This window comes from Dendrobates tinctorius, unplaced genomic scaffold (genome assembly GCF_039654945.1).
Source record: "Dendrobates tinctorius isolate UK_male_01 unplaced genomic scaffold, ASM3965494v1 ptg000214l, whole genome shotgun sequence".
Lineage (NCBI taxonomy): Eukaryota > Metazoa > Chordata > Amphibia > Anura > Dendrobatidae > Dendrobates > Dendrobates tinctorius.
The window spans coordinates 5,953,604-5,979,183 of record NW_027361881.1 but is presented as its reverse complement, the minus strand read 5'-3'; the positions used below and the strand labels follow the sequence as shown (position 1 = coordinate 5,979,183).

Here is a 25,580-nt window from a genome sequence, read left to right as displayed (position 1 = left end):
GAGCGGTGTCTCCTCCTCTGCGCTCTCACCTCTGTGCTCTATATATTGGGGGAGCGGTGTCTCCTCCTCTACGCTCTCTCACCTCTGTGCTCTATATATTGGGGGAGCGGTGTCTCCTCCTCTGCGCTCTCTCACCTCTGTGCTCTATATATTGGGGGAGCGGTGTCTCCTCCTCTGCGCTCTCTCCCCTCTGTGCTCTATATATTGGGGGAGCGCCGCTCTCCTCCTCTGCGCTCTCACCTCTGTGCTCTATATATTGGGAGAGCAGTATCTCCTCCTCTGCGCTCTCTCCCCTCTGTGCTCTATATATTGGGGGAGCGGTGTCTCCTCCTCTGCGCTCTCTCCCCTCTGTGCTTTATATATTGGGGGAGCGGTGTCTCCTCCTCTGCGCTCTCTCCTCTCTGTGCTCTATATATTGGGGGAGCTCCGCTCTCCTCCTCTGCGCTCTCACCTCTGTGCTCTATATATTGGGAGAGCAGTATCTCCTCCTCTGCGCTCTCTCACCTCTGTGCTCTATATATTGGGGGAGCAGTGTCTCCTCCTCTGCGCTCTCTCCCCTCTGTGCTTTATATATTGGGGGAGCAGTGTCTCCTCCTCTGCGCTCTCTCCCCTCTGTGCTTTATATATTGGGGGAGCAGTGTCTCCTCCACTGCGCTCTCCCCTCTGTGCTCCATAAATTGGGGGAGCGGCATCTCCTCCTCTGCGCTCTCTCCCCTCTGTGCTCTATATATTGGGGGAGCTCCGCTCTCCTCCTCTGCGCTCTCACCTCTGTGCTCTATATATTGGGAGAGCGGTGTCTCCTCCTCTGCGCTCTCTCCCCTGTGTGCTCCATAAATTGGGGGAGCGGCATCTCCTCCTCTGCGCTCTCACCTCTGTGCTCTATATATTGGGAGAGCGGTGTCTCCTCCTCTGCGCTCTCTCCCCTCTGTGCTCTATATATTGGGGGAGCGGTGTCTCCTCCTCTGCGCTCTCTCCCCTCTGTGCTTTATATATTGGGGGAGCAGTGTCTCCTCCACTGCGCTCTCCCCTCTGTGCTCCATAAATTGGGGGAGCGGCATCTCCTCCTCTGCGCTCTCTCCCCTCTGTGCTCTATATATTGGGGGAGCGCCGCTCTCCTCCTCTGCGCTCTCTCCCCTCTGTGCTCTATATATTGGAGGAGCGCCGCTCTCCTGTGCGCTCTCTCCCCTCTGTGCTCCATAAATTGGGGGAGCGGCATCTCCTCCTCTGCGCTCTCTCCCCTCTGTGCTCTATATATTGGGGGAGCGCCGCTCTCCTCCTCTGCGCTCTCCCCTCTGTGCTCTATATATTGGAGGAGCGCCGCTCTCCTGTGCGCTCTCTCCCCTCTGTGCTCTATATATTGGGGAGCGCCGCTCTCCTCCTCTGCGCTCTCTCCCCTCTGTGCTCTATATATTGGGGGAGCGCCGCTCTCCTCCTCTGCGCTCTCTCCCCTCTGTGCTCTATATATTGGAGGAGCGCCGCTCTCCTGTGCGCTCTCTCCCCTCTGTGCTCTATATATTGGGGAGCGCCGCACTCCTCCTCTGCGCTCTCTCCCCTCTGTGCTCTATATATTGGGGGAGCGCCGCTCTCCTCTGTGCTCTATATATTGGGGGCGCCACTCTCCTGTGCGCTCTCTCCCCTCTGTGCTCTATATATTGGAGGAGCGCCGCTCTCCTCTGCGCTCTCTCCCCTGTGCTCTATATATTGGGGGAGCGCCGCTCTCTCCCCTCTGTGCTTATATATTGGGGGAGCGCTGCTCTTCTCTGCGCTCTCTCCCTTCTGTGCTCTATATATTGGGGGAGCGCCGCTCTCCCCCTCTGTGCTCTATATATTGGGGGAGCGCCGCTCTCCCCCTCTGTGCTCTATATATTGGGGGAGCGCTGCTCTCCTCCTCTGCGCTCTCTCCCCTCTGTGCTCTATATATTGGGGGAGCGCCGCTCTCCTCCTCTGCGTTCTCTGTCCCCTCTGTGCTCTATATATTGGGGGAGCGCCGCTCTCCTCCTCTGCGCTCTCTCTCCCCTCTCCTCCTCTGCGCTCTCTCTCCCCTCTGTGCTCTATATATTGGGGGAGCGCCGCTCTCCTCCTCTGCGCTCTCTCTCCCCTCTGTGCTCTATATATTGGGGGAGCGCTGCTCTCCTCCTCTGCGCTCTCTCCCCTCTGTGCTCTATATATTGGGGGAGCGCCGCTCTCCTCCTCTGCGCTCTCTCCCCTCTGTGCTCTAAATATTGGGGGAGGGCCGCTCTCCTCCTGTGCTCTATATATTGGGGGAGCGCCGCTCTCCTCCTGTGCGCTCTCTCCCCTCTGTGCGCTCTCTCCCCTCTGTGCTCTATATATTGGGGAGCGCCACTCTCCTCCTCTGCGCTCTCTCCCCTCTGTGCTCTATATATTGGGGGAGCGCCGCTCTCCTCCTCTGCGCTCTATATATTGGGGGAGTGCCGCTCTCCTCTGTGCTCTCTCCCCTCTGTGCTCTATATATTGGGGGAGCGCCGCTCTCCTGTGCGTTCTCTCCCCTCTGTGCTCTATACATTGGGGGAGCGCCGCTCTCCCCTCTGTGCTCTATATATTGGGGGAGCGCCGCTCTCCTCCTCTGCGCTCTCTCCCCTCTGTGCTCTATATATTGGGGGAGCGCCGCTCTCCTCCTCTGCGCTCTATATATTGGGGGAGCGCCGCTTTCCTCTGCGCTCTCTCCCCTCTGTGCTCTATATATTGGGGGAGCGCCGCTCTCCTCCTCTGTGCTCTATATATTGAGGGAGCGCCTCCTCCTCTGCGCGCTCTCCCCTCTGTGCTCTATATATTGGGGGAGCGCCTCTCTCCTCCTCTGTGCTCTATATATTGGGGGAGCGCCTCCTCCTCTGCGCGTTCTCCCCTCTGTGCTCTATATATTGGGGGAGCGCCTCCTCTGTGCTCTATATATTGGGGGAGCGCCGCTCTCCTCTGTGCTCTATATATTGGGGGAGTGCCGCTCTCCTCTGTGCTCTATATATTGGGGGAGCGCCGCTCTCCTCCTCCTCTGCGCGCTCTCCCCTCTGTGCTCTATATATTGGGGGAGAGCTGCTCTCCCCTCTGTGCTCTATATATTGGGGGAGCGCCTCTCTTCCCCTCTGTGCTCTATATATTGGGGGTGCGCCTCTCTTCCCCTCTGTGCTCTATATATTGGGGGAGCGCCGCTCTCCTCTGTGCTCTATATATTGGGGGAGCGCCGCTCTCCTCTGTGCTCTATATATTGGGGGAGCGCCGCTCTCCTCCTCTGTGCTCTATATATTGGGGGAGCGCCGCTCTCCTCTGCGCGCTCTCCCCTCTGTGCTCTATATATTGGGGGAGCGCCGCTCTCCTCCTCTGCGCGCTCTCCCCTCTGTGCTCTATATATTGGGGGAGCGCCGCTCTCCTCCTCTGTGCTCTATATATTGGGGGAGCGCCTCTCTCCTCCTCTGTGCTCTATATATTGGGGGAGCGCCTCTCTCCTCCTCTGTGCTCTATATATTGGGGGAGCGCCGCTCTCCTCCTCTGTGCTCTATATATTGGGGGAGCGCCGCTCTCCTCCTCTGTGCTCTATATATTGGGGGAGCGCCGCTCTCCTCCTCTGCGCGCTCTCCCCTCTGTGCTCTATATATTGGGGGAGAGCCGCTCTCCCCTCTGTGCTCTATATATTGGGGGAGCGCCGCTCTCCTCCTCTGTGCTCTATATATTGGGGGAGCGCCGCTCTCCTCCTCTGTGCTCTATATATTGGGGGAGCGCCGCTCTCCTCCTCTGTGCTCTATATATTGGGGGAGCGCCGCTCTCCTCCTCTGTGCTCTATATATTGGGGGAGCTCCGCTCTCCTCCTCTGTGCTCTATAGGGGGAGCGCCGCTCTCCTCCTCCTCTGCGCTCTATATATTGGGGGAGCGCCGCTCTCCTCCTCTGTGCTCTATATATTGGGGGAGCGCCTCTCTCCTCCTCTGTGCTCTATATATTGGGGGAGCGCCTCTCTCCTCCTCTGTGCTCTATATATTGGGGGAGCGCCGCTCTCCTCTGTGCTCTATATATTGGGGGAGCGCCGCTCTCCTCCTCCTCTGCGCGCTCTCCCCTCTGTGCTCTATATATTGGGGGAGTGCCGCTCTCCTTTGTGCGCCTACATCACTCCTCTGGATCTGTGCACTTCACTTCAGCATTTCTCTATTTTGCAAATTAGGATTATTAACCCTATTACCAAGTGTATAAATTACAGTTCCAGATTAAAAGTATAAGTTATTTTCTTATTTTTACCCTTCAGGATCACAGATGTAACACATGACCACTGTGCGGTCCCAGTCCCTATAGTGCTGGCAGTGTGGCGGTCATTCTGCCATTCAGTATAATGATGGCTACGAAAGGCTGAATTCAGCCCTCTGTGCATGGAGCGGCCGCGGGTTTTGCCAACCAAATGCTACAGCCTCATAAGTGCCCACGATGTGTTGGGAATCTGGGACAGGAGCCCCCCCGACCGGTCCCTACATCACTATCAGTGGGTGACGCAGGCTGCCACCAGCTCCTCTGTGTAAGGCCTCCTTCATCTCGTTTATTGCCAGTGGGTGAGTGACTGCCAGTGCTAAACATCGATTGGGGAGGGGGATGTGCTGACTCTATGTGCGGCATGTTGGGTGGGAAAGATGGTGGCGCATGTCGGATCTCGGTGTGCCCGATCAGCAGCGCTCTGCTCAATCCTGTGACTCCTCGGCCGAGCCCTGTATTTTTGGTCGGTGACGGCACATGATCCAGTGGAGAAGCATCTGCAGGTCTTCAGCCGGTCTGACTATACAATGTGTGTGAACGCGGCGTTATTTCCCCCCGCTACACGCAGAAGGGGGCAAGAGTGGGAGCGGAGCATGCTGATATATATTTTTATCTGCATGGCCTCGCTGAAGACCACTGGTCGCTCTTCTCGGATTGCATCCATGTTATCCACTCCTGTGATCCTCTGCCACTAATGTGCACACGGACAATGAATGCCAGACTCATCATTTTATAGAAAATCAATGATTAAGAAATATATAAAAAAAATACAAGTGTCCTAATGATACAGAGACTCACAGCCGCTCGCCCTGTGTTCCTGGGCATAGTGGCACTCGCTCTAATCCTCGCCTTATAGGACGGATTAGACACTAATCTGCCAAGATGATGGTGTAAACCAGAACAATCTGACGGTCGGCTTCTTGTGATTTAAAGGGGCGGTCCAGGATTAGAAAAACACGGCTGCTTTTTTTTTCGGCTCATGGGTTGTATGTCGACTCCCTTCTGTGTTCAGCGGTTTCTAACAAAGCAGCCATGTTTATTCCTGAACAATCCCTTTAAGGATGTGTTTTATGTCTGATCATGATCGGAGAGTGTATGCATTACCCTGAGCGTGGCGCCTCCTCTTGGCCGGGACCTTATAATGGGCACAGGCTGAGCCTCTCCAGTGTCCTGTAATGCCCGGCACTGTGAGATAGCGGAGCGCTGGGAGCCGTAGCCTCGCTGTAGCGGGATCGCTCCGTGCTCGTCCTGTCCGGGGACGGTTCTCGAGGCTTGCAGACGGCATTCTGGGAGATTTTATTCAGTTGTTGTAGGAGATATTCATTGGTGCAGACTAATGACCTGTGGGGCACAGAACGGACATCCTGAGACCAGATGTCCTGGTTGATAGCTACTAGTGATGAGCGAGTGACTTCAGAGTGCTTGAAAAATATGTCCGAGTCCCCATGGCTGCATGTCTCGCAGCTGTCTAACAAACGGGCAGGCCCTGCGTGTCTCGCAGCTGTCTAACAAACGGGCAGGCCCTGCGTGTCTCGCAGCTGTCTAACAAACGGGCAGGCCCTGCGTGTCTCGCAGCTGTCTAACAAACGGGCAGGCCCTGCGTGTCTCGCAGCTGTCTAACAAACGGGCAGGCCCTGCGTGTCTCGCAGCTGTCTAACAAACGGGCAGGCCCTGCGTGTCTCGCAGCTGTCTAACAAACGGGCAGGCCCTGCGTGTCTCGCAGCTAACAAACGGGCAGGCCCTGCGTGTCTCACAGCTGTCTAACAAAGGGGCAGGCCCTGCGTGTCTCGCAGCTGTCTAACAAAGGGGCAGGCCCTGCGTGTCTCGCAGCTAACAAAGGGGCAGGCCCTGCGTGTCTCGCAGCTAACAAACGGGCAGGCCCTGCGTGTCTCGCAGCTGTCTAACAAACGGGCAGGCCCTGCGTGTCTCGCAGCTGTCTAACAAACGGGCAGGCCCTGCGTGTCTCGCAGCTGTCTAACAAACGGGCAGGCCCTGCGTGTCTCGCAGCTGTCTAACAAACGGGCAGGCCCTGCGTGTCTCGCAGCTGTCTAACAAACGGGCAGGCCCTGCGTGTCTCGCAGCTGTCTAACAAACGGGCAGTCCCTGCAGGTGTTGCAGCTGTTGAACAGCCACGAGACATGCAGCCGCTGGGACTCGGACATCTTTAGAGATCGCCGCCGACCCTGTTAGTGATGACTGAACGTGCTCGGGTGCTAATAATCTGCTCATACAATACAGAGCGCTGTCGGGAGCCGCAGCGGTCTTTAGTGCCTCTGCGCCCGTACCTCTGGCTGTTGTGGAGCAGGTTCACCGTCTCCTGCAGTTTATTGGTTTTCTCCAGCTGTTGCTGCAATGATTCCACCTGGAGGCTCAGCCGCTCGTACTTCTGCCACAGATCATCTGGAAGTGAAAAGATCAGATCCGGTTACTGACGATGCCCCTGCGAGATATTGGTGCGACGTCCGTACAGCCGCACAATGGAGAGCACCTTGCGGCACGGAGCAGCTGCCCGATCCTTCTCTCCGGGCCGCCTGGTTCTCCAGTTTACACACTCTGCTCTGTAAGAAGTGGTTTTCCTCCATCACTTTTATCAGCTTCAGTTTTACAGAGTCCTAAGGAAAGAAGGAGCCGATACAGGAGCGTCAATCGGGGGCAGAAGACGCTGGGAAAAATAGAATTTATTGCCATTGCCCAGGAGAACGTTACTCCTATGAGGAGGAATAATGTGTGTGACCAGGGGACAGCTATCCAAATATGGGGTTGGTGATCATTGGACTAAATTGCTCCAAATTTAATAAGACACTCAATGATAAGTGTAACGTATACCTACTATTAGCAGATGCAAACTTGCAAAAAAGTTTTGACGAGGTGCCATGAAGTTTGGGAACGCGCTCCTGGTATAACAGGCCGCCTTTTTTAAAGTTTTAGTAGGTAATGAGTAAAAAATGGAATAATTTTGTGCAATTTGCTTTTTGGAGCGTTAATGGTGTAAACTGCTTGAGCAATGCGGGGTGTTTGCAGACATGGGGTCAGTATAGTGGTCATAGATACACCGATGCTCCTGTCACAACCTACTGTGGTCTCGCCGTCGTCATCTTGCCTGGGACTGCCTGTAGGATGCTCCTGTGAGAGGTGTCTGGTAGCGCTCAGACGTGAGAGCAGATCCCGAGCAGGTCCTGGCGGGAAACAATAAGCATGAAGTCTACCGTCTCCTTCCAGGCCTGATAATAAATGCTGCGATCCCGTACACTCACCCAGGAACCGCTGGTTGTGTAGAAGGGATCCTGACCCGTTCCAGTACCGGTCTACTAAGTCCATGAGGCGGTGCAGGACGTCATTGACGTCGGGACCCTCGCCACTACAGGGGGGCGCTCTGTTTTTCACCTCGTTTCCACTTAATAAATTGTCAGTCTACAAAAGAATACATTGGAGGTGAGATCTAAAGATCCGATCGTTAACGTCTTCTCATCTACACCAGGGCCGACTAGAAGACACAAGCGTTCATTCAAAGCAATTAGTGGGAACGGGAACCAATGCCATATTCTGACCTCTCGCTCATTGTGGGGTCTCTCTCCGGCGCCCGCACACTATGGGGGCAGTGGGTACATGTGCACTTACACTGCTGACCGGGGGGGAGAGCAGAGAGCTCAGGCTGCTGGCTCTTTTCATGCCATTTTGCGGCACGGACAGGCTGTCACCCTTCACGCCGAACGCTCTCTCCGGGCTCCACCAGCTCTTGTAGTCTCTGAATTCGGGGCGGCTCAGGCTTTTTCCTGTGGACAGGGAAGTGTTTGCCAGGGTGGGTTTAGATGGCAGCGTGTACGTCTTGGAGACGTCGGTAAAACCTTTTCTTAAGGCAGAGAGAGAATTGGATGATGTGGAGGGATCTGTCAGATGTGTGGTCACATAGAGATCTACGGAGGGAAAATACAACCGCAATATTACACTAGTGCAGCATGTGCTCAGTCTTCTACATCAGTGGTTTGGATGTTGAATCTATTTTTATTGAAAGATCAAGTAGACAAAGAAAACATACAAAATGATGAAAGTTATATACCCATCTGAGCACTATCACAGTATAAACAATCACTTATAAATCCGGCACGACTGCTAACATGAAATCTCGTAGCTTCCCAGTGGCAGGCACAAACCCACCGCCACTGACCAAGATCTAACCGGGTGGTTGTCACTAAATATTGGTTAACCCAGCCATATAGGTTACAGCAAACATTTTGCTTATATAAAATGGAACAGACTAGAGAGTAAACTTTCCTCTCCTATTATCTGAGTTCTTAGCAACATAGATGGGTAGGTATCTTAAAATAATAGTCAGAATCATTCATAGTGCATTATATCAGCAGCGGTGTATCATAGAAAAAGAAAGGATATGAGAGAGAAAGGGGAAAGAACACAAGAGAAATTAGAATGGAACATTTAGGAGTAGTAAAGGAGAGGGGGGGGGGGGGGGAGACGGGCACCAAACTCCCAAACCGGCCCCTAAGAAGCCTCCTCAACCAGTTGAGATTGCCCAGCGGTTTCTTTAAACAAGATCCAGGGATGCCAGATGCGAATCAGGCGGGTGCTGTCCCCCTCCATCTCAGCCATCAGCTCCTCCATCCGGAAGATATCTGCAAATTCCGACACCCATTCCGCCATTGTTGGTGGTACTGCTACTCGCCAATGGCGTGGGATTACCATACGTGCTGCAGTGACACAAAACCTGAGAAGGCTCCGTTTCTGGGCCGATATGGAACCCGGAAGGATCGAGAGGATGGCAACTTGCGGGGAAGGGAAACAACATCTCCAGTAATTTTTTGATAAGCCGAGAACACCTTCTTCCAAAAGGGTTGTATAGCGGAGCACTGCCACCATATGTGGGGGGGGGGAGGCCCACCATATGTCTCTGGACAAACGACGTCAGCTGATTATATTCCATCCAGGAGAGCCCCCCATTGGGAGACTGTTCTTGTAGAGTCTCCAGAGATGGAATATCTCCTCCCACCAGTACCTGTCCCAGGCGTAAGTCAGAGCTAATGTGCCAGCCTAAAAAACGATCCCTGAGACGACCCGGAGGAAAGTCCAGATTGCCAAAAATTGGTGTCAACAGATTCAGGACACTCATCAATTTCTTCTTAATTTTTATATGTTTCCAGAGTCGTAATGTCTCTCGTGGCAAAAAGCCCGTGGATCCCTCAGAGCCGCCTGTAGTAAGATCGTAGCATCGGATCCAAGGAAGGTGTCGCAAGGGGATGTCAAAGGATGTCTGTTCCAATTGAACCCATTGTTTAGATACTGCCAGTCGAATAGGCGCGCTAGTGTGGAGGCCCTATGGTAAAGTTCTAAATCAGGGAGGCCCGCACCCCCTCTGGATTTCGGAGTAGTCAGACAGGTATATTTTAAACGGGGCTTAGAAGCCCGCCAAACAAATCGGATCAATGCGGATCTGATGGCCTGGAAGAATGCCCTCGGCGGTGTAATCTGGACCGCCTGAAACAAATACAAAAACCTGGGAAGAACATCCATCTTAAAGGAGTTCATCCTACCAAACCATGAAATATTCTTTCGGCCATACTCTCTCAAACGCTTCAGGGTCGATTCCAGAAGGGGTAAATAGTTGAGTTTGTAAAGGTCGGTCATGTCGGAAGGAATTTGAACACCCAAATATTGAATAGCTCCATTCTTCCACCGAAAGGGGAAATTCTCCATTATTCTCCTAAGTTCTTCTTGTCCCAAGGATATATTTAGGGCTTCGGTTTTCCGAAAATTAATTTTAAAATTACTGACTGCACCAAATTTTTTTAAATTCCACCATCAGCGACGGAAGGGAAATGTGTGGCTGAGATACATACAGTAGGAGGTCATCCGCATAAAGAGAGACCTTATAATGAACTCGATCCACCCAGAGGCCGTGTACACTGGGATTCCCTCTAATTGCTACCGCCAAATGTTCCATGACCACCGTGTATAAAAGGGGTGATAGAGGGCATCCCTGTCGTGTGCCGTTCCCGATAGCTATAGGGTCTGACAATGTGCCATTGACCCTAACTCTCGCCGAAGGGCTGGAGTACAGAGCCACAATCTTTTGTAGGAAGTGGCTCCCCAGGCCTATTTGCCGTAGGGCCGAGAACATGAATCCCCAGTGTACCCGGTCAAAGGCTTTCCTCGCGTCGATCGACAGCAGCGCCATCGGTTTATGTTTTGATTTAGCATGTGCAGTCAGAATGAGGGTTTTGTTTATTCCGTCCCTCGCCTCCCTCCCCCGTACAAACCCCACCTGATCCGAGTGCACAACCAAAGGCAGAAGGGGAGCTAATCGGTTAGCCAAAATTTTTGCGTAAAGTTTCACATCTATATTAATGAGTGATATTGGGCGATAATTAGTTACTACCGTAGGATCCCTTCCCGGTTTCAGTATCACTGTAATGAAAGTCTCTAAGGATTGTGGGACAAATGCGGCGTCGCCTGCGATGGAGTTAAAAACCTGTGTCATAATGGGGTTAAGTTGCTCTCGAAATGTCTTGTAGAAATGAGGGGAAAAGCCGTCCGGTCCCGGGCTCTTACTAGCCGGGGTATTCCGAATGACCTCATCAATCTCCTCCGTTGTGAAATCAGTTTCTAGTGGTTCTGATAGATCTGTAGTCCATGTCGGGAGGGCGGTATCATGTATGTACGCCTCAATTTGTGGTTGGGGGTCCAGAGGCGGCTGAGAGGGGTCACCTCCCTTAATATTGTATAATGCATGGTAGTAGCGCCGCATTACGTCAAGGATTTCGGTTGGGTTTGACGTCACCTGACCGTGAGGTTTCTGAAGGGATGGTATATATGTGGTCTGACAACGTGGATGTAAAAATCTAGCTAGCATACGTCCACATTTATTAGCTTGTCCATATAGAAGACTTCTAAAACGAATTCGGAACTTCTCGTTTAACAGGGATTTCAGGTCGATCCTACATTTGATCAAGTCAGGCTGCGTCTCCACTCTGAAGTCATTCTTATGGTTCGTCTCCAGAATTAATATTTTTTCCGGAAGATCCCTAATGTCCTTGTTTTTCAATTGCTTCAAGCGGGAACCAAGTTTAATAAGTACCCCTCTAAGGACACATTTAAGAGTTTCCCATTTGGTAGGTATAGCGGTGTCATCATGTGCGTGATCTTGTAAAAATGTCACTATGGTAGTTGACGTCAGCCACACATGTAGGGTCTTTTAAAAGATTATCGTTCAGTCTCCACGTCCACTGTCGCGTTCCCGAATCAGGGGGACTGATGTCCAAAAAGACTGGAGCATGATCCGACCACAGGAAACTTCCAATAGACGGTTTCGGATTCCAGGCCAACGCGCAGTGGCTAAGAAGAAAGAAATCTATTCTGTCATACGAGTTATGTGGCGTGGAGAAGAACGTGTAATCCTTCGTGTTGGGGTTAAGGAGCCTCCAGACATCGGTGAGGTGTAAGTCATGAAGGTCTCTTTTTAAAGAGGTCATCTGTCGAGGAGAGAGGTAAGACCTTGCCACCGTCGAGTCCAATGTCGGGTTAAGAGTCAGATTGACGTCTCCCCCCCAGTATAACAACCCCTTTAGCGAAATCAGCTACAGTCTCAAAAAAGACCGAACAGCTCAAATTTGATCTCGGCCGGGAGCGTACCAACCAGCTATAGTATACGTTGTTGAAAAAATCTGGATCTTCAAGATCACGTACCTCCCCTCCGTATCAATTAGTGTGTCCAGTGTAGTATGTTGGAGGGATTTGTGGAGTGAAATGGAAACCCCTCGGGATCGTGAGTCCGGGTTGGCGCTGTGGAACCAAGGCGTGTAATAGCGATTGGGTATACTAGGGACATGTCCCATCTTAAAATGCGTCTCTTGTAATATCAATACATTAACTTTTTTCTTGTGCATATCGTATAAGACATGCGACCGCTTCTGTGGTGTGTTAAAGCCCCTAACGTTTAAGGAGCCCAATGTGATCTTTTGTGTGGCAGTCCCACCAGGCATCGTGTTTGCAGTCTGGGATCGAGGGAATCAGGCCTCCTCCACAAGGATGGGTCCGCTCCGGGGTCCGGCACCCATTGGAGGGAAGGGGGAAGGTTAGTGGGGTGGGGATAGGTTAGATACAGAGAATGAACAAAGAGTTAAGAATTAGAAAAGCAGAAGGTAACAATATAATTAACAATGCGGGTGTGATTAAGCACACACCCATAGACAACGTGAAACCAGGTGGAGGTATGCACTAATTGCTGTACGCCTCAATGGCAGGACAGCACCTCCAAGGGGGGTTAAGTGTATGGCAAGAAGAGAAATGGAGACCCGTCTCCCCCGGTCCCCAACTTTACAATGGAATAACCTTCGCTTACCCCTGAACCAAGGAATCCAACCCCTTAAGATCATATAAACCATTTCTAACAAACCCATGAGTCGTTGGCATATCACGCCTCATATTCAGCTTCAGTAACGTTAAAACCGAAAATGTTAAAGACATCACAGCCATTAAATCTAGAACACCATAAGCTCCCGAGAATCATGCCTTCCGTTAAATGGAGCCCCATAAGGTGGTGAATCATCTAGTTATCTGGAATTAGTCATCACGAAGACACAGCCATCCAAGAGTGAGCGGGAGGGGGGGGAGAGGGGAGAGAGGCAAGAAGAGGAGAGGAAAAGAAATTAGACCGATCACATCATCTGATTTAACCCTCCGTTCCTCATTGCTAATAAAGCTGATCCCTCATCTCCGCCCCCCATCCACCCATGCGGAAAACCTCCCCTAAATCACAAAACTCTGCCATCAGTCATTTTCTCCTCCCGGATGTGCCCGCCCACGCCTATTGGGCTGCCGTTGAGGAAGCTGTCCTCCACGAGGGTCGTCCATTCTCTAAAAGGACGGTAGGGGTGGCCAGTCGAGGACGTCCACCTCATGTAGATCCAGGGCAGCTGAGAATGCTGGGATTCCGCTGGGGTGGCTCAGGCGATGTACTCTGCCCCTCTTCTGAACCCGGAGGCAGAACAGAAACCCCCAGGTATAGGGAAGATCTTTTTGTTGCAGCTCCTCCAAGAGTGGGCGAAGGGCTCTACGTCTCTGCAAAGTCCATCTGGATAGATCTGGTAGGAGCTGCATACGGGAATCCAAGTGCTTAATGGGTCTTGCTCTCCTGGCCGCTCCCATGACTGCGTCCTTAAGCTGGTACTTATGGACCCGACAGATCACATCTCTCGGTGGGTCTTGATCACTAGGACGCGGGCCCAGAGCCCTATGAGCACGATCTAACTCCAGTGGGGTATCTTGGGGTCTATCCAATACCGAATTGAAGATGCCTCTCAAGGTGGTGTTTAACTCCTGAGGAGGGATGGCTTCAGGTAATCCCCGTACTCTTATGTTATTCCTGCGTCCCGTTTTCAGAATCGTCCAGCATCTCTGCCAGGGTCTGCAGCTGCCTAGCCTGGGCAGCCACGGCAGCTTCTTGAGCCTCTATTCTGTCTTTCAGGGAGGTCAGGAGCTGGTCATGAGATTCAACCTTCTCTCCGCATTGTTGGATATCATCCTTAAGTATAGAAAGTTCCGCTTTGTAAGAAGATTCCAAGCGAACAATATATTGTTCCATGTCTTGTTTCATCGGGATGTCTTTTATCTTATTATACAGTAATGTGAAATCAACTCCCACGGGTGCTACAGGTTGTCCTGCCGGGAGAGGGGCCACAGGTCCGCGTTGTGATGTTATGGACGTGACTAATTGAGGAGTAGGTGGGGGGGGGGATGCCAGACGGCAAGTCATCTTGATGAGCATTTATTATTATGGGTTGATTAAGCTGCCCTCTCAGCTTGGGGTCTGCTCCCTCCTGAGTTATATCGTCTCCTGTGGTGGCAAGGTTGCTGTCAGGAGGATTAGTATTATTTCCCTGGGAGAATGGCGCAGGGTGTGTCAGGGTGGCCCTCCCTGGGCCTGCACTAGTTACAGCAGTGTGAGGTCTCTTCGGCCTGCCTGCGGGGTCTCCTTGTAAGGCGCATGTTTCCAGGGGCTCAGCGGTGCTGTTACCACTATGAGAAGACTGCCCCGCTCCTTTCACATCCATCAAAGTCACCCCACTAGATCCTGGGGAAGTCCCCTCACTGTCTTCTCTCCCTCCACGCTGCTCCCCCACCTCCGGTACCTTACTCCCCGCCGACGGCGGGGCTGGTTGTCCTCTGCGCGACGCTTCCAACATGGCGCCTGCACCTGCAGCCTTCTTCTTCCCCGCTCCCGCGAAGTAGCGGGAAATGTGGGGCGCTTTTTCGGGTGCCGCGGAGCCTGTAGGCGCACTCCTTGTGGACATTAGGGTGTTGGACATGAGGGTATGTCCCTTGTTGTGTTGGTTCCCGATGCTGGAGCGGGAGCTCTCCAGGACGCGTCCTCACTCCCCGCCGGCCATGTCACGCCCCACATCAGTGTTTTGTAACCCAAAACCAGGAGTGGAGCAATCCGAGGAAACGTATGATAGAAACATGTCACCACTTCTGGTGTGTTTAATATATATATTAATTACACACACACAGCTAAAAAAAATAAATAAAGGGAACACTTAAACAACACAACGTAACTCGGAGTCAGTCACACATCTGTGACATCAACCTATCCAGTAATGACACAACCCTGATTGTGGCGACCACAGACCATTTTTTTCTGTTCTCATACTTTTTGGCTGTTGTTTGGTCACTTTTGCCTGTTGTCATTGCTCTCCCTTCTATAGGTACTGTACAGTATGAGGTGGTGTCTACATCCTACAGAAGTTGCTCAGGAAGTGCAGCTCATCCAGGATGGCACATCCATGCAAGCTGTGGCAGGAAGGGCAGCTGTGTCTGTCAGCCCAGTGTCCAAAGCATGGAGCAGATAGCAGGAGACGTGGGAGGGGGCTGTAGGGGGGCAACAACCCTGCAGCAGGACCACTACCATCTCCGTTGTGCAAGGAGAAACCGTGCCAGAGCCCTGCAAAATGACCTCCAGCAGCCACTAACATCCATGTATTTGCTCAAACTGTCAGAACAGACTTCATGAAGGTGGTATGAGGCAAACATCCTGATTCGCACCTATGAATGGTATTTGCCAGCGAACACCAAGATTGGCAGATTCGACATTGGCGTCCTGTGCTCTTTACTGATGAGAGCAGGTTCACACTTAGCACAAGTGGTGACAGAGTTTGGCGATGCCATGGAGAACGTTCTGCTGCCTGCAATATCCTCCAGCATGAGCAGTCTGGCAGTGGGTCAGTAATGGTGTGGGGTGGCATTTCTTTGAGGGCCGTGCAGCTCTCTATGTGTTAGGCAGAGGTAGCCTGACTGCCATTAGCTACTGGGATGAGATCCTCAGACCCATTGTGAGACCATATCCAGGTGCAGTGGGACCTGGGGTCCTTCTGATGCATGACAATGCTAGGCCTCATGTGGCTGAAGTGTCAGCAGTTCCTGCATGATGAAGTCATTGATGCTATAGAATGGCCTGCCCGTTCCCCAGACCTGAATCCAATCGAGCACATCTGGGACATCATGTCTCGTTCCATCCACCAACGCCACATGGTACCACAGACTGTCCAGTAGATGACTGATGCTTTAAACCTGGGCTGAGAGGAGATCCCTCAGGAAAACCTCCGCCGGCTCATCAGGAGCATGCCCAGGCATTGTTCGGAGGTCATACAGGTACGTGGAGGCCACACACACTACTGAGCATCATTTCATTGTCTTGAGGCATTTCCACTGAAGTTGTATCAGCCTGTAATTTGATTTTCCACTTTGATGTTTGGTATATTAATTGTGATTTACATTGATCATTTTTATGTTTTATTGTTCTTAACGCATTCCACCATGTAATCAAAGATTTGCAACTGGAATATTCAGTGACGTCTAGGATGTGAGATTGTAGTGTTCCCTTTATTTATTTGATCAGTGTATATGGGAGGAGGTTGCTTTCAGGACCCAGCATATACGCGATATTAGTAGTGTGTATATATATATATATATATATATATATATATATATACACACCATATTAGTAGTATATACACCATATTAGTATATACGCAATATTAGTAGTATATACGCGATATTAGTAGTGTGTATCTATATAGATACATGTGATATTAGTATATATACGCGATATTAGTAGTATATATACGCGATATTAGTAGTATATACGCGATATTAGTAGTGTATATACGCGATATTAGTAGTATATATACACGATATTAGTAGTATATATACGCGATATTAGTAGTATATACGCGATATTAGTAGTATATATACACGATATTAGTAGTATATATACGCGATATTAGTAGTATATACGCGATATTAGTAGTATATACGCGATATTAGTAGTATATACGCGATATTAGTAGTATATACGCGATATTAGTAGCATATACGCGATATTAGTAGTATATATACACGATATTAGTAGTATATATACGCGATATTAGTAGTGTATATACAGTATATATACGCCATATTAGTAGTATATACACGCGATATTAGTAGTATATACACGATATTAGTAGTATATATACACGATATTAGTAGTATATATACGCGATATTAGTAGTATATACGCGATATTAGTAGTATATACACGCGATATTAGTAGTATATACACGATATTAGTAGTATATATACGCCATATTAGTAGTGTATATACAGTATATATACGCCATATTAGTAGTATATACACGATATTAGTAGTATATACACGATATTAGTAGTATATACACGATATTATTAGTATATATACGCGATATTATTAGTGTATATACAGTATATATACTCCATATTAGTAGTATATACACGATATTAGTAGTATATATACGCGATATTAGTAGTGTATATACAGTATATATACGCCATATTAGTAGTATATACACGATATTAGTAGTATATACACGATATTAGTAGTATATACACGATATTAGTAGTATATATACACGATATTAGTAGTGTATATACGCGATATTAGTAGTGTATATACAGTATATATACGCCATATTAGTAGTATATACACGATATTAGTAGTATATACACGATATTAGTAGTATATACACGATATTAGTAGTATATATACACGATATTAGTAGTATATACACGATATTAGTAGTATATATACACGATATTAGTAGTGTATATATATATATATACGCCATATTAGTAGTATATACACGATATCAGTAGTGTATATATACACGATATTAGTAGCATATACGCGATTTTAGTAGTATATATACACCCAACATGTATAATAGATATGGTAGGAGATGCCCACGTACCTGAGCTGAGTCTCAGCAGTCTGTCTCTGCTCATCTCCTCTGTAGACTTGTGTCGATCTCTGTATTCTGTGCTCTGTCCGATGTCATTGAGGACGTCGGCGTTAACCCTCGTGCAGTCACTGCCGGCGGACTCCTTCCTTACCGGGGTAGACGTCAGGTAGGTATTTTTGAAGCTGAACGTTGATTCCGGTTTTTCTAAAGGGACAAATGTGGGTTTTCCGGTGCTGATGAAATCGTCTCTGCTTTCCAATCGTCGGTCTAAATCCTCTTTTTTTGGAAATAGCTCTGAAATGGTTGACTCTGCAAAAGTGACGCGTTGGCCTTCTTTGGCACGTGACGAGGGACCTGGAGAACGGAGGGATGAGCGCGGCGGTGACGGTAAAGGGTGGTATTCTGCAAATTACACAAAGGATTGTCATGTCTTAGACGCGAACCCTCTGGGGCAGAAATACAGCGGTGAAGCCTGACCACGCGGGCAAGCGATGGCTGAGGCCATTACGGTACGTCTACACGGGTTAGTGTTGTTGGTAACGAGTTATTGAAGTGAAGCTGCAATTATACCAATACCGTCGTCAAAGTCGCTCTGCGGCCGCACGGACGACTGCTGCTCTTCGGTCTGTGAACGCAGAGAGAGGGGAACCCATAATTGTAGGTCTCTGTGCACATGGCCGGGATTTGATGAGAACTTTCACAGGCAGATTTATCCCGGTTAGGGAGGAGAATGTACCTGATACGTAGCTGGAGAGATTCCCTTGGTGTAATCCGGACGTTCCTTTTCCCGGTCGTGCATCTTGCTGAAGTCTAGAATGAGATTAGCATCATACAAGTCAGTGTGAATATACGGTATATACTATTATAGAACTGACCGGACTGTTTAACCCCTAAAACACCTGGCAGCGTGACCCCTCAGGTCGGCACGATTGCAGCCGGCCATAACTTGTACAGTTTATTTTAGTGGTGAAAAAAATAATGTTCAGGAATTTGTGAAAAAAAATATATTTTGTCTGTCGCTATTTTCTAAGAACTTTTTCTGGCAATTGCGCTGTGGGAGGGCAGGATATTTTCTGCACGCCGAGCTGACATTTTAACCGATACCATTTGATCTGTTTTTATTTCATTTTCTCCAGCAGAAAAGCAGCCACCGTAAAAAATGCAATTCTGGGATTTTCTATATTTATTTAGCTTTATGACGTGTGGCATAGCACGAGAAGGTTTTGCCCACCTGGCAGAGCCGACAGTGATCGGTGCATCCCTCGGACCGTACGCCTTAAATGCCGCTGTCAGAGATTGACTGCAGCATGTAAGGCGTTAACAGCAGCAATCAGAGCTCTGATCGCTGCGGTTGGAGGCATCTGACTCCTTATGGTGCACGCTAAGCGAATTACATGTACAGCGGACGCTGGTAAGGAATTTAGTTTTTATCCCCCCCCCCCTAAAAACAAACAAACAATAAAACGTTTAAATGAGATAAAAAAGAATTCTCTCTAACAGACACCTGTAACGGGTAGAAAGAGTCGAGCACTCGACCTCCTGGACATCGGTGTCAGGCAGGAGGTCTCTGCCGCAGCTCTCCTATTACTACGGCACGGCCAGACTGCCTGATACCAACACTGCAAATGTCTCCAGTGGTTCAGCCGCGCCATTTACATTGCAGAATATCCTTCATATAGAGAGGAATGTCCCATTTTCTGAGATTCCCTGGAGACCCGTTACCTGAGCTGCTCAGGGGAAAATCCAGGTGAGCGTTCGCTGATGTCTTCTGCAGGTAAGTGGGACTTTTTTCACAGCTGAAAGACAAAAATTGTATATGATAAGCGTGTCCCAAGAGGAAAGGGGCGACGTCCACCTCCGAAGCTGAAGTATGCGAGTTATTATTGTGCCCATACACGATTCTGCCAAAGGGGCCCGTTCTGCCTGTGTCCGTCTGCCGGTATTATCACGGGAGTACAACGTGACGTTTCTGGCAATCCTGCTCCAGTGTGCCCAGACTGAAATGATGTGTAGCATCCACGTAAGGGGCGCGTGGGCTCCGGGAACAGACGAATCTGCTCTGGTATGTGAGATCCCTCATGTCCAAGGCTGCCGCGTATATACTGGCACTGACTGTATATAGCACACAGCAACAGCGTATACACTGTGTATACAGACTACTGCTCAATCACTGATTACACAGAGGGAATACAATGTTACAAGAGCAGAAAGAAACAAGCAGAAAATGTAACAGTGTATTTCTAAAATCATTGTCATGCATTTCGTGTTAAATGAGATTATTGCAGGATGAGGAACAACAGCTCGCCCCATCGCTGTGCATCTCCCTCCCCATCGCTGTGCATCTCCCTCCCCATCACTGTGCATCTCCCTCCCCATCGCTGCGCCCCTACCTCCCCATCCCTGCACACTTACCTCCCCATCACTGCGCCCCTGCCTCCCCCATCACTGCGCCCCTGCCTCCCCCATCCCTGCGCACCTGCCCCCCCATCCCTGCGCCCTTACCTCCCCATCCCTGCGCCCTTACCTCCCCATCCCTGTGCACCTGACTCCCCATCCCTGTGCACCTGACTCCCCATCCCTGTGCACCTGACTCCCCATCCCTGTGCACCTGACTCCCCATCACTGCGCACCTGCCTCACCATCCCTGTGCACCTGACTCCCCATCCCTGCGCCCCTACCTCCCCATCACTGTGCACCTGACTCCCCCTCCCTGCGCCCCTACCTCCCCATCCCTGTGCACCTGACTCCCCATCCCTGCGCCCCTACCTCCCCATCCCTGTACCCCTACCTTCCCATCGCGGCGCACCTACCTCCCCATCTCCAGCTCCGGCACATCCAGTGTCTTAAAGTCCTTCAGTTGGAAATTATATTTTGCGTTTTTCCTTTCGCTGTCCCTCACCGGGCGCTCGTCTGGAAACAAGGACATAGCTGGCGTGAAGTTTTCGATGTGACTTTTCGCCGTACCCCCCTCCCGTATGTAGCTGTGGACGAGCTGAGGCTGTGATCGGACTGGTGACGGCCCCGGCTGACGGTTGGTCAGGTCGGCAGAGTTTCCTGGTTGGAGCCATAGCAACTCCCGGCGGAGGACACAACACAAACCTGGACAGGGAACGGAGCTCCCTCACACCCCCCTGCTCAATTATTCATTATTAACCTCTTCCCTGCTAACGTTGAGTGCACAAATATGCAATGCGGGAACTACAACTCCCAGCATGTGCCGGGATGTAACACTATGCCGGTCCAGCAATTTCCCCATTCTCTGCACAATTTATTCCAGAAAGAAAAGTTGTGCGACTTTCCCACCCGCAGTCATTACTGCATTTTGGGGCTTTTTTGCCCCTTTATTTCTGTTTGTCCTTTTTTGCAGCTGATTCACCAATTGTGAAAGTGCATATTAATAAGCCCAAACTGTTTGTGCACATTTTTGGGAACAGGCGACTTTTTGAACCTGCCCTGCCAACTTGTTGCTATAATCTTAATTCCTGCTTCCTGTCAGTGAATGGAGACTTTCCTTGTTACTCTCCTCACAGCTGGGGGTTTGTTACACTGGCGTCCTCTACAAGCTGGAGCGTGGTGCTGATGAAGGGTGCAGCTCACAGAGGATGGTCCAATGCTTCCATTCACTGACAGCCAGCAGGGCACTGTAGAATGGTTTGATGATCGCTCACCTAGCGTTTCCAAGGAGCCTAAGGTACAGATGATGGTCAGGCGGTAACTGGCGTCATGTTTGGTGACCGGGTTGAGGCGCAGATCCAGGGTCCTCAGATGTGACAGTGATCGGAGGCGCTCGATCTCCTTCAGCGATTCAATGTCGTTATAGTACAGGTTCAGGGAGCGAAGCGCATGGAGATATTCAATGCCCTGCTGGAAGAGACAGAGCTGGAGAGACAAGCGGCTACCCTTCCCCCTGGTCACTGCTTATCTCCAGACAAGGGATCCTACGCGCCGGCCCTCACCTGTAAGCTGACGATCAAATTTCTGGATAGATCCAGCGATCGAAGACTTTGAAAATTCTTAAACGCGTCTCCCAAAGTGAGAATCTTCTCTCTGTGCGTCCCCTCGAGGGTCAGAGACTTTATCGTGTCTTAGAAGAAGGAAAAAAGAATAAAGAGAGTCAATAAATTATATACACAGTATAGAAATCACAGCATGGGGGCAGGAGGTGTAACAGGAGGACGGGTCTAAAACCAATGCTGTATCCGTGTACAAGACAGGTCTATATCCGGTGCTGTATCCGTGTACAAACAGCTCTATATCCGGTGCTGTATCCGTGTACAAGACAGCTCTGTATCCGGTGCTGTATCCGTGTACAAGACAGCTCTATATCCGGTGCTGTATCCGTGTACAAGACAGGTCTATATCCATTGCTGTATCCGTGTACAAGACAGCTCTATATCCATTGCTGTATCCGTGTACAAGACAGCTCTATATCCGGTGCTGTATCTGTGTACAAACAGCTCTATATCCGGTGCTGTATCCGTGTACAAGACAGCTTTATATCCGGTGCTGTATCCGTGTACAAGACAGCTCTATATCCGGTGCTGTATCCGTGTACAAGACAGCTCTATATCCGGTGCTGTATCCGTGTACAAGACAGCTCTATATCCGGTGCTGTATCCGTGTACAAGACAGCTCTATATCCGTTGCTGTATCCGTGTACAAGACAGCTCTATATCCGGTGCTGTATCCGTGTACAAGACAGCTCTATATCCGGTGCTGTATCCGTGTACAAGACAGCTCTATATCCGGTGCTGTATCCGCGTACAAGACAGGTCTATATCCGGTGCTGTATCAGTGTACAAGACAGGTCTATATCCGGTGCTGTATCCGTGTACAAGAAAGCTCTATATCCGGTGCTGTATCCGTGTACAAGACAGCTCTATATCCGCTGCTGTATCCGTGTACAAGACAGGTCTATATCCGGTGCTGTATCCGTGTACAAGACAGCTCTATAGCCGGTGCTGTATCCGTGTACAAGACAGCTCTATAGCCGATGCTGTATCTTTGTACAGAACAGGTCTAAATCTGGAGATGTATCCGTGTACACGACAGCAGCGGGATGTGATACTCTATACACATCCATATGACGAATGTACTTTATAGCATTCTTTCTCCATTTTCATTGAATAATACCCCTCTGGACCTGACACGACTTACAGCCTGGGGGGTTTCCATTGCGCTGATGGCAGGAGGTGGGGCGATTCTCGGGGTGATTCTTGGAGTGATGCTCTGGGCGATTCTCGGGGTGATGCTCTGGGCGATTCTCGGGGTGATGCTCTGGGCGATTCTCGGGGTGATACTTGGGACAATGCTTGGAGTGATGCTCGGGGTGATTCTCGGGGCGATGCTCTGGACGATTCTCAGGGTGATTCTTGGAGTGATGCTCTGGGCGATTCTCGGAGTGATGCTCTGGGCGATTCTCGGGGTGATGCTTGGGGTGATTCTAGGGGCGATGCTCGGGGCGATTCTTGGGACAATGCTTGGAGCGATTCTTGGAGTGATGCTCTGGGCGATTCTTGGGGCGATTCTCGGGACGATACTTGGGACAATGCTTGGAGCGATGCATGGGGTGATTGATTCTCGGGGCGATGCTTGGGGTGATTCTCGGGGTGATTCTCTGGGCGATGCTTGGGGTGATTCTCGAGGTGATTCTTGGGGCGATGCAAGGGACGATTCTCGGGGTGATTGATTCTCGGAGCGATGCTCGGGACGATGCTCGGGGTGATGCTTGGGGTGATTCTCTGGGCGATGCTCGGGGTGATTCTCGAGGTGATGCTCGTGACGATGCTCAGGGTGATTGATTCTCGGGGTGATTCTTGGGGCGATTGATTCTCGGGACGATGCTCAGGGTGATTGATTCTCGGGGTGATTCTTGGGGCGATTGATTCTCGGGGCGATGCTCGGGGTGATGCTCGGGACGATGCTCAGGGTGATTGATTCTCGGGGTGATTCTTGGGGCGATTGATTCTCGGGGCGATGCTTGGGGTGATGCTCGGGACGATGCTCAGGGTGATTGATTCTCGGGGTGATTCTTGGGGCGATTGATTCTCGGGGAGATGCTTGGGGTGACTGATGCTCGGGGTGATTCTCGGGACGATGCTCAGGGTGATTGATTCTCGGGGTGATTCTCGGGGTGATTCTCGGGACGATGCTCAGGGTGATTGATTCTCGGGGTGATTCTTGGGGCGATTGATTCTCGGGGCGATGCTCGGGGTGATGCTCGGGACGATGCTCAGGGTGATTGATTCTCGGGGTGATTCTTGGGGCGATTGATTCTCGGGGCGATGCTCGGGGTGATGCTTGGGGTGACTGATTCTCGGGGTGATTCTTGGGGCGATGCTCGGGGTGATTCTCGGGACGATGCTCGGGGTGATTGATTCTCGGGGCGATGCTCGGGACGATGCTCAGGGTGATTGATTCTCGGGGTGATTCTCGGGGCGATGCTCGGGACGATGCTCAGGGTGATTGATTCTCGGGGTGATTCTTGGGGCGATGCTCGGGACGATGCTCAGGGTGATTGATTCTCGGGACGATGCTCAGGGTGATTGATTCTCGGGGCGATGCTCGGGACGATGCTCAGGGTGATTGATTCTCGGGGTGATTCTCGGGGCGATGCTCGGGACGATGCTCAGGGTGATTGATTCTCGGGGTGATTCTCGGGGTGATGCTCGGGACGATGCTCAGGGTGATTGATTCTCGGGGTGATTCTCGGGGCGATGCTCAGGGTGATGCTCAGGGTGATTCTCGGGACGATGCTCAGGGTGATTCTCGGGACGATGCTCGGGGTGATTGATTCTCGGGGCGATGCTCGGGACGATGCTCAGGGTGATTGATTCTCGGGGTGATTCTCGGGGCGATGCTCGGGACGATGCTCAGGGTGATTGATTCTCGGGGTGATTCTCGGGGCGATGCTCGGGACGATGCTCAGGGTGATTGATTCTCGGGGTGATTCTCGGGGCGATGCTCGGGACGATGCTCAGGGTGATTGATTCTCGGGGTGATTCTCGGGGAGATGCTCGGGACGATGCTCAGGGTGATTGATTCTCGGGGTGATTCTCGGGGCGATGCTCGGGACGATGCTCAGGGTGATTGATTCTCGGGGTGATTCTCGGGACGATCTTCTGGCTCCAGGCATTAACCAGATGGGTGCCGTTCCCTGACAGCAGTGACCCGTCTGGCATTATATGTCGCTTTTATGTGACGTTTCTTTCCTCGTCTTGCAGTCTTTGTTGCCGTCGGTCGCGGGTGGATGAATTTGACTTTTTGTTATTTCTGTCTTTTACATTTTTTGCAGCATTTTAGACCGAAAAAAAGTCGCACAGTTTTTACAAAGATTTATAAAAAACCCTCCAGAAACCGCGCAAAAATACCGACAGGAAGCAAAATAAAGAGAACTACAAGGAAAGTGCGGCCTTACAGGGGAAGTCCAGGCAGGAAACCCTGCAGCGCCTGTAGGAAGGCCGCCCCGTTACCTGCCGTCCCCGCCTGCTGCTGCTGCCCGGCTCTCCCGCACACCCAGCGCTCCCTCAGGTGAACCCTCCTCACCGCCATTACATTCAATGGGTGCAGCCTCGTCAACACTCCCCCTAGCAACGGCGGCAAACAAGGTTCGCGGGAAAGGTTCCGGGGGAGAGCGGGACGGGCGCCTAGCAACCCAGCGGAGACGGAACTGACCAATAGGCAGCGGCGGCAGCAGGTTGTGGGCGGGGTTAGCTATGATGAATGGCTATTGGTGGTTTCCATAGTGACTGATGCTGTTGCCATGGAGGGAGGGGGCGGAGAGACGCGCCTGGATGTTGGCGGGAGGATTATTACTCCGGAGGTGATTAATTTATTGCAGCTGTTAGGACAGTTTGTGACTGAGCGCTAAAGATGGCGGGAAGCGAGGGCAGAGCGGTAATGAGGGGTGGTGACGTCATGTGTGAGAGGCGGCTGGTGGTGACGTCATGTGTGAGAGGAGGCTGGTGGTGACGTCATGTGTGTGTGTGAGGACTGAGAGGAGGCTGGTGGTGACGTCGTGTGTGAGGACTGAGAGGAGGCTGGTGGTGACGTCATGTGTGTGTGTGAGG

At 50.9% G+C, this 25,580-nt stretch overlaps 2 protein-coding genes across 5 annotated transcripts in view; one reads left to right on the top strand and one right to left on the bottom strand.

Annotated features, from left to right (window-relative positions):
• Window positions 1-4,820: 4,820 nt before the first annotated feature.
• LRRC36 (leucine rich repeat containing 36) lies at window positions 4,821-25,125 on the bottom strand. Of its 3 annotated transcripts, none has more exons than XM_073554978.1 (14): window positions 24,984-25,125; window positions 21,468-21,595; window positions 21,180-21,390; window positions 20,322-20,421; window positions 19,234-19,307; window positions 18,248-18,321; window positions 18,082-18,136; window positions 17,521-17,913; window positions 7,865-8,160; window positions 7,501-7,657; window positions 7,322-7,422; window positions 6,735-6,858; window positions 6,532-6,646; window positions 4,821-5,587 (listed from the first exon to the last, which is right to left on the bottom strand). In XM_073554978.1, the coding sequence occupies exons 1-14, from the start codon at window positions 25,060-25,062 to the stop codon at window positions 5,383-5,385; spliced, it is 2,112 nt and encodes a 703-aa protein (XP_073411079.1). In that variant the 5' UTR covers window positions 25,063-25,125; the 3' UTR covers window positions 4,821-5,382. The 3 variants fall into 3 exon arrangements, with proteins under 3 accessions (XP_073411079.1, XP_073411080.1, XP_073411081.1); XM_073554979.1 differs by having other exon boundaries at window positions 18,088-18,136; XM_073554980.1 differs by having other exon boundaries at window positions 21,180-21,372.
• KCTD19 (potassium channel tetramerization domain containing 19) overlaps window positions 24,569-25,580 on the top strand; it is a 66,570-nt gene continuing 65,558 nt past the window's right edge. The window contains exon 1 of one of the 2 annotated variants that reach the window (XM_073554977.1): window positions 24,569-25,407. In XM_073554977.1, the coding sequence (XP_073411078.1) occupies window positions 25,384-25,407 (24 nt within the window). In that variant the 5' untranslated portion in view covers window positions 24,569-25,383. The remainder of the gene's footprint in view (window positions 25,408-25,580) is intronic. The other variant, XM_073554976.1, reaches the window with a different exon arrangement.

Excerpts from the sequence above, each read along its gene's own strand:
- LRRC36 (XM_073554978.1), bottom strand. The coding sequence starts at position 25,062 with ATGGCGGTGAGGAGGGTTCACCTGAGGGAGCGCTGGGTGTGCGGGAGA. Across the intron at positions 21,596-24,983 it reads GCAGCAGGCGGGGACGGCAG|ACACGATAAAGTCTCTGACC; the intron begins GTAACGGGGCGG and ends CCTTCTTCTAAG. Across the intron at positions 19,308-20,321 it reads CCGGAGCTGGAGATGGGGAG|CTGTGAAAAAAGTCCCACTT; the intron begins GTAGGTGCGCCG and ends TTTGTCTTTCAG.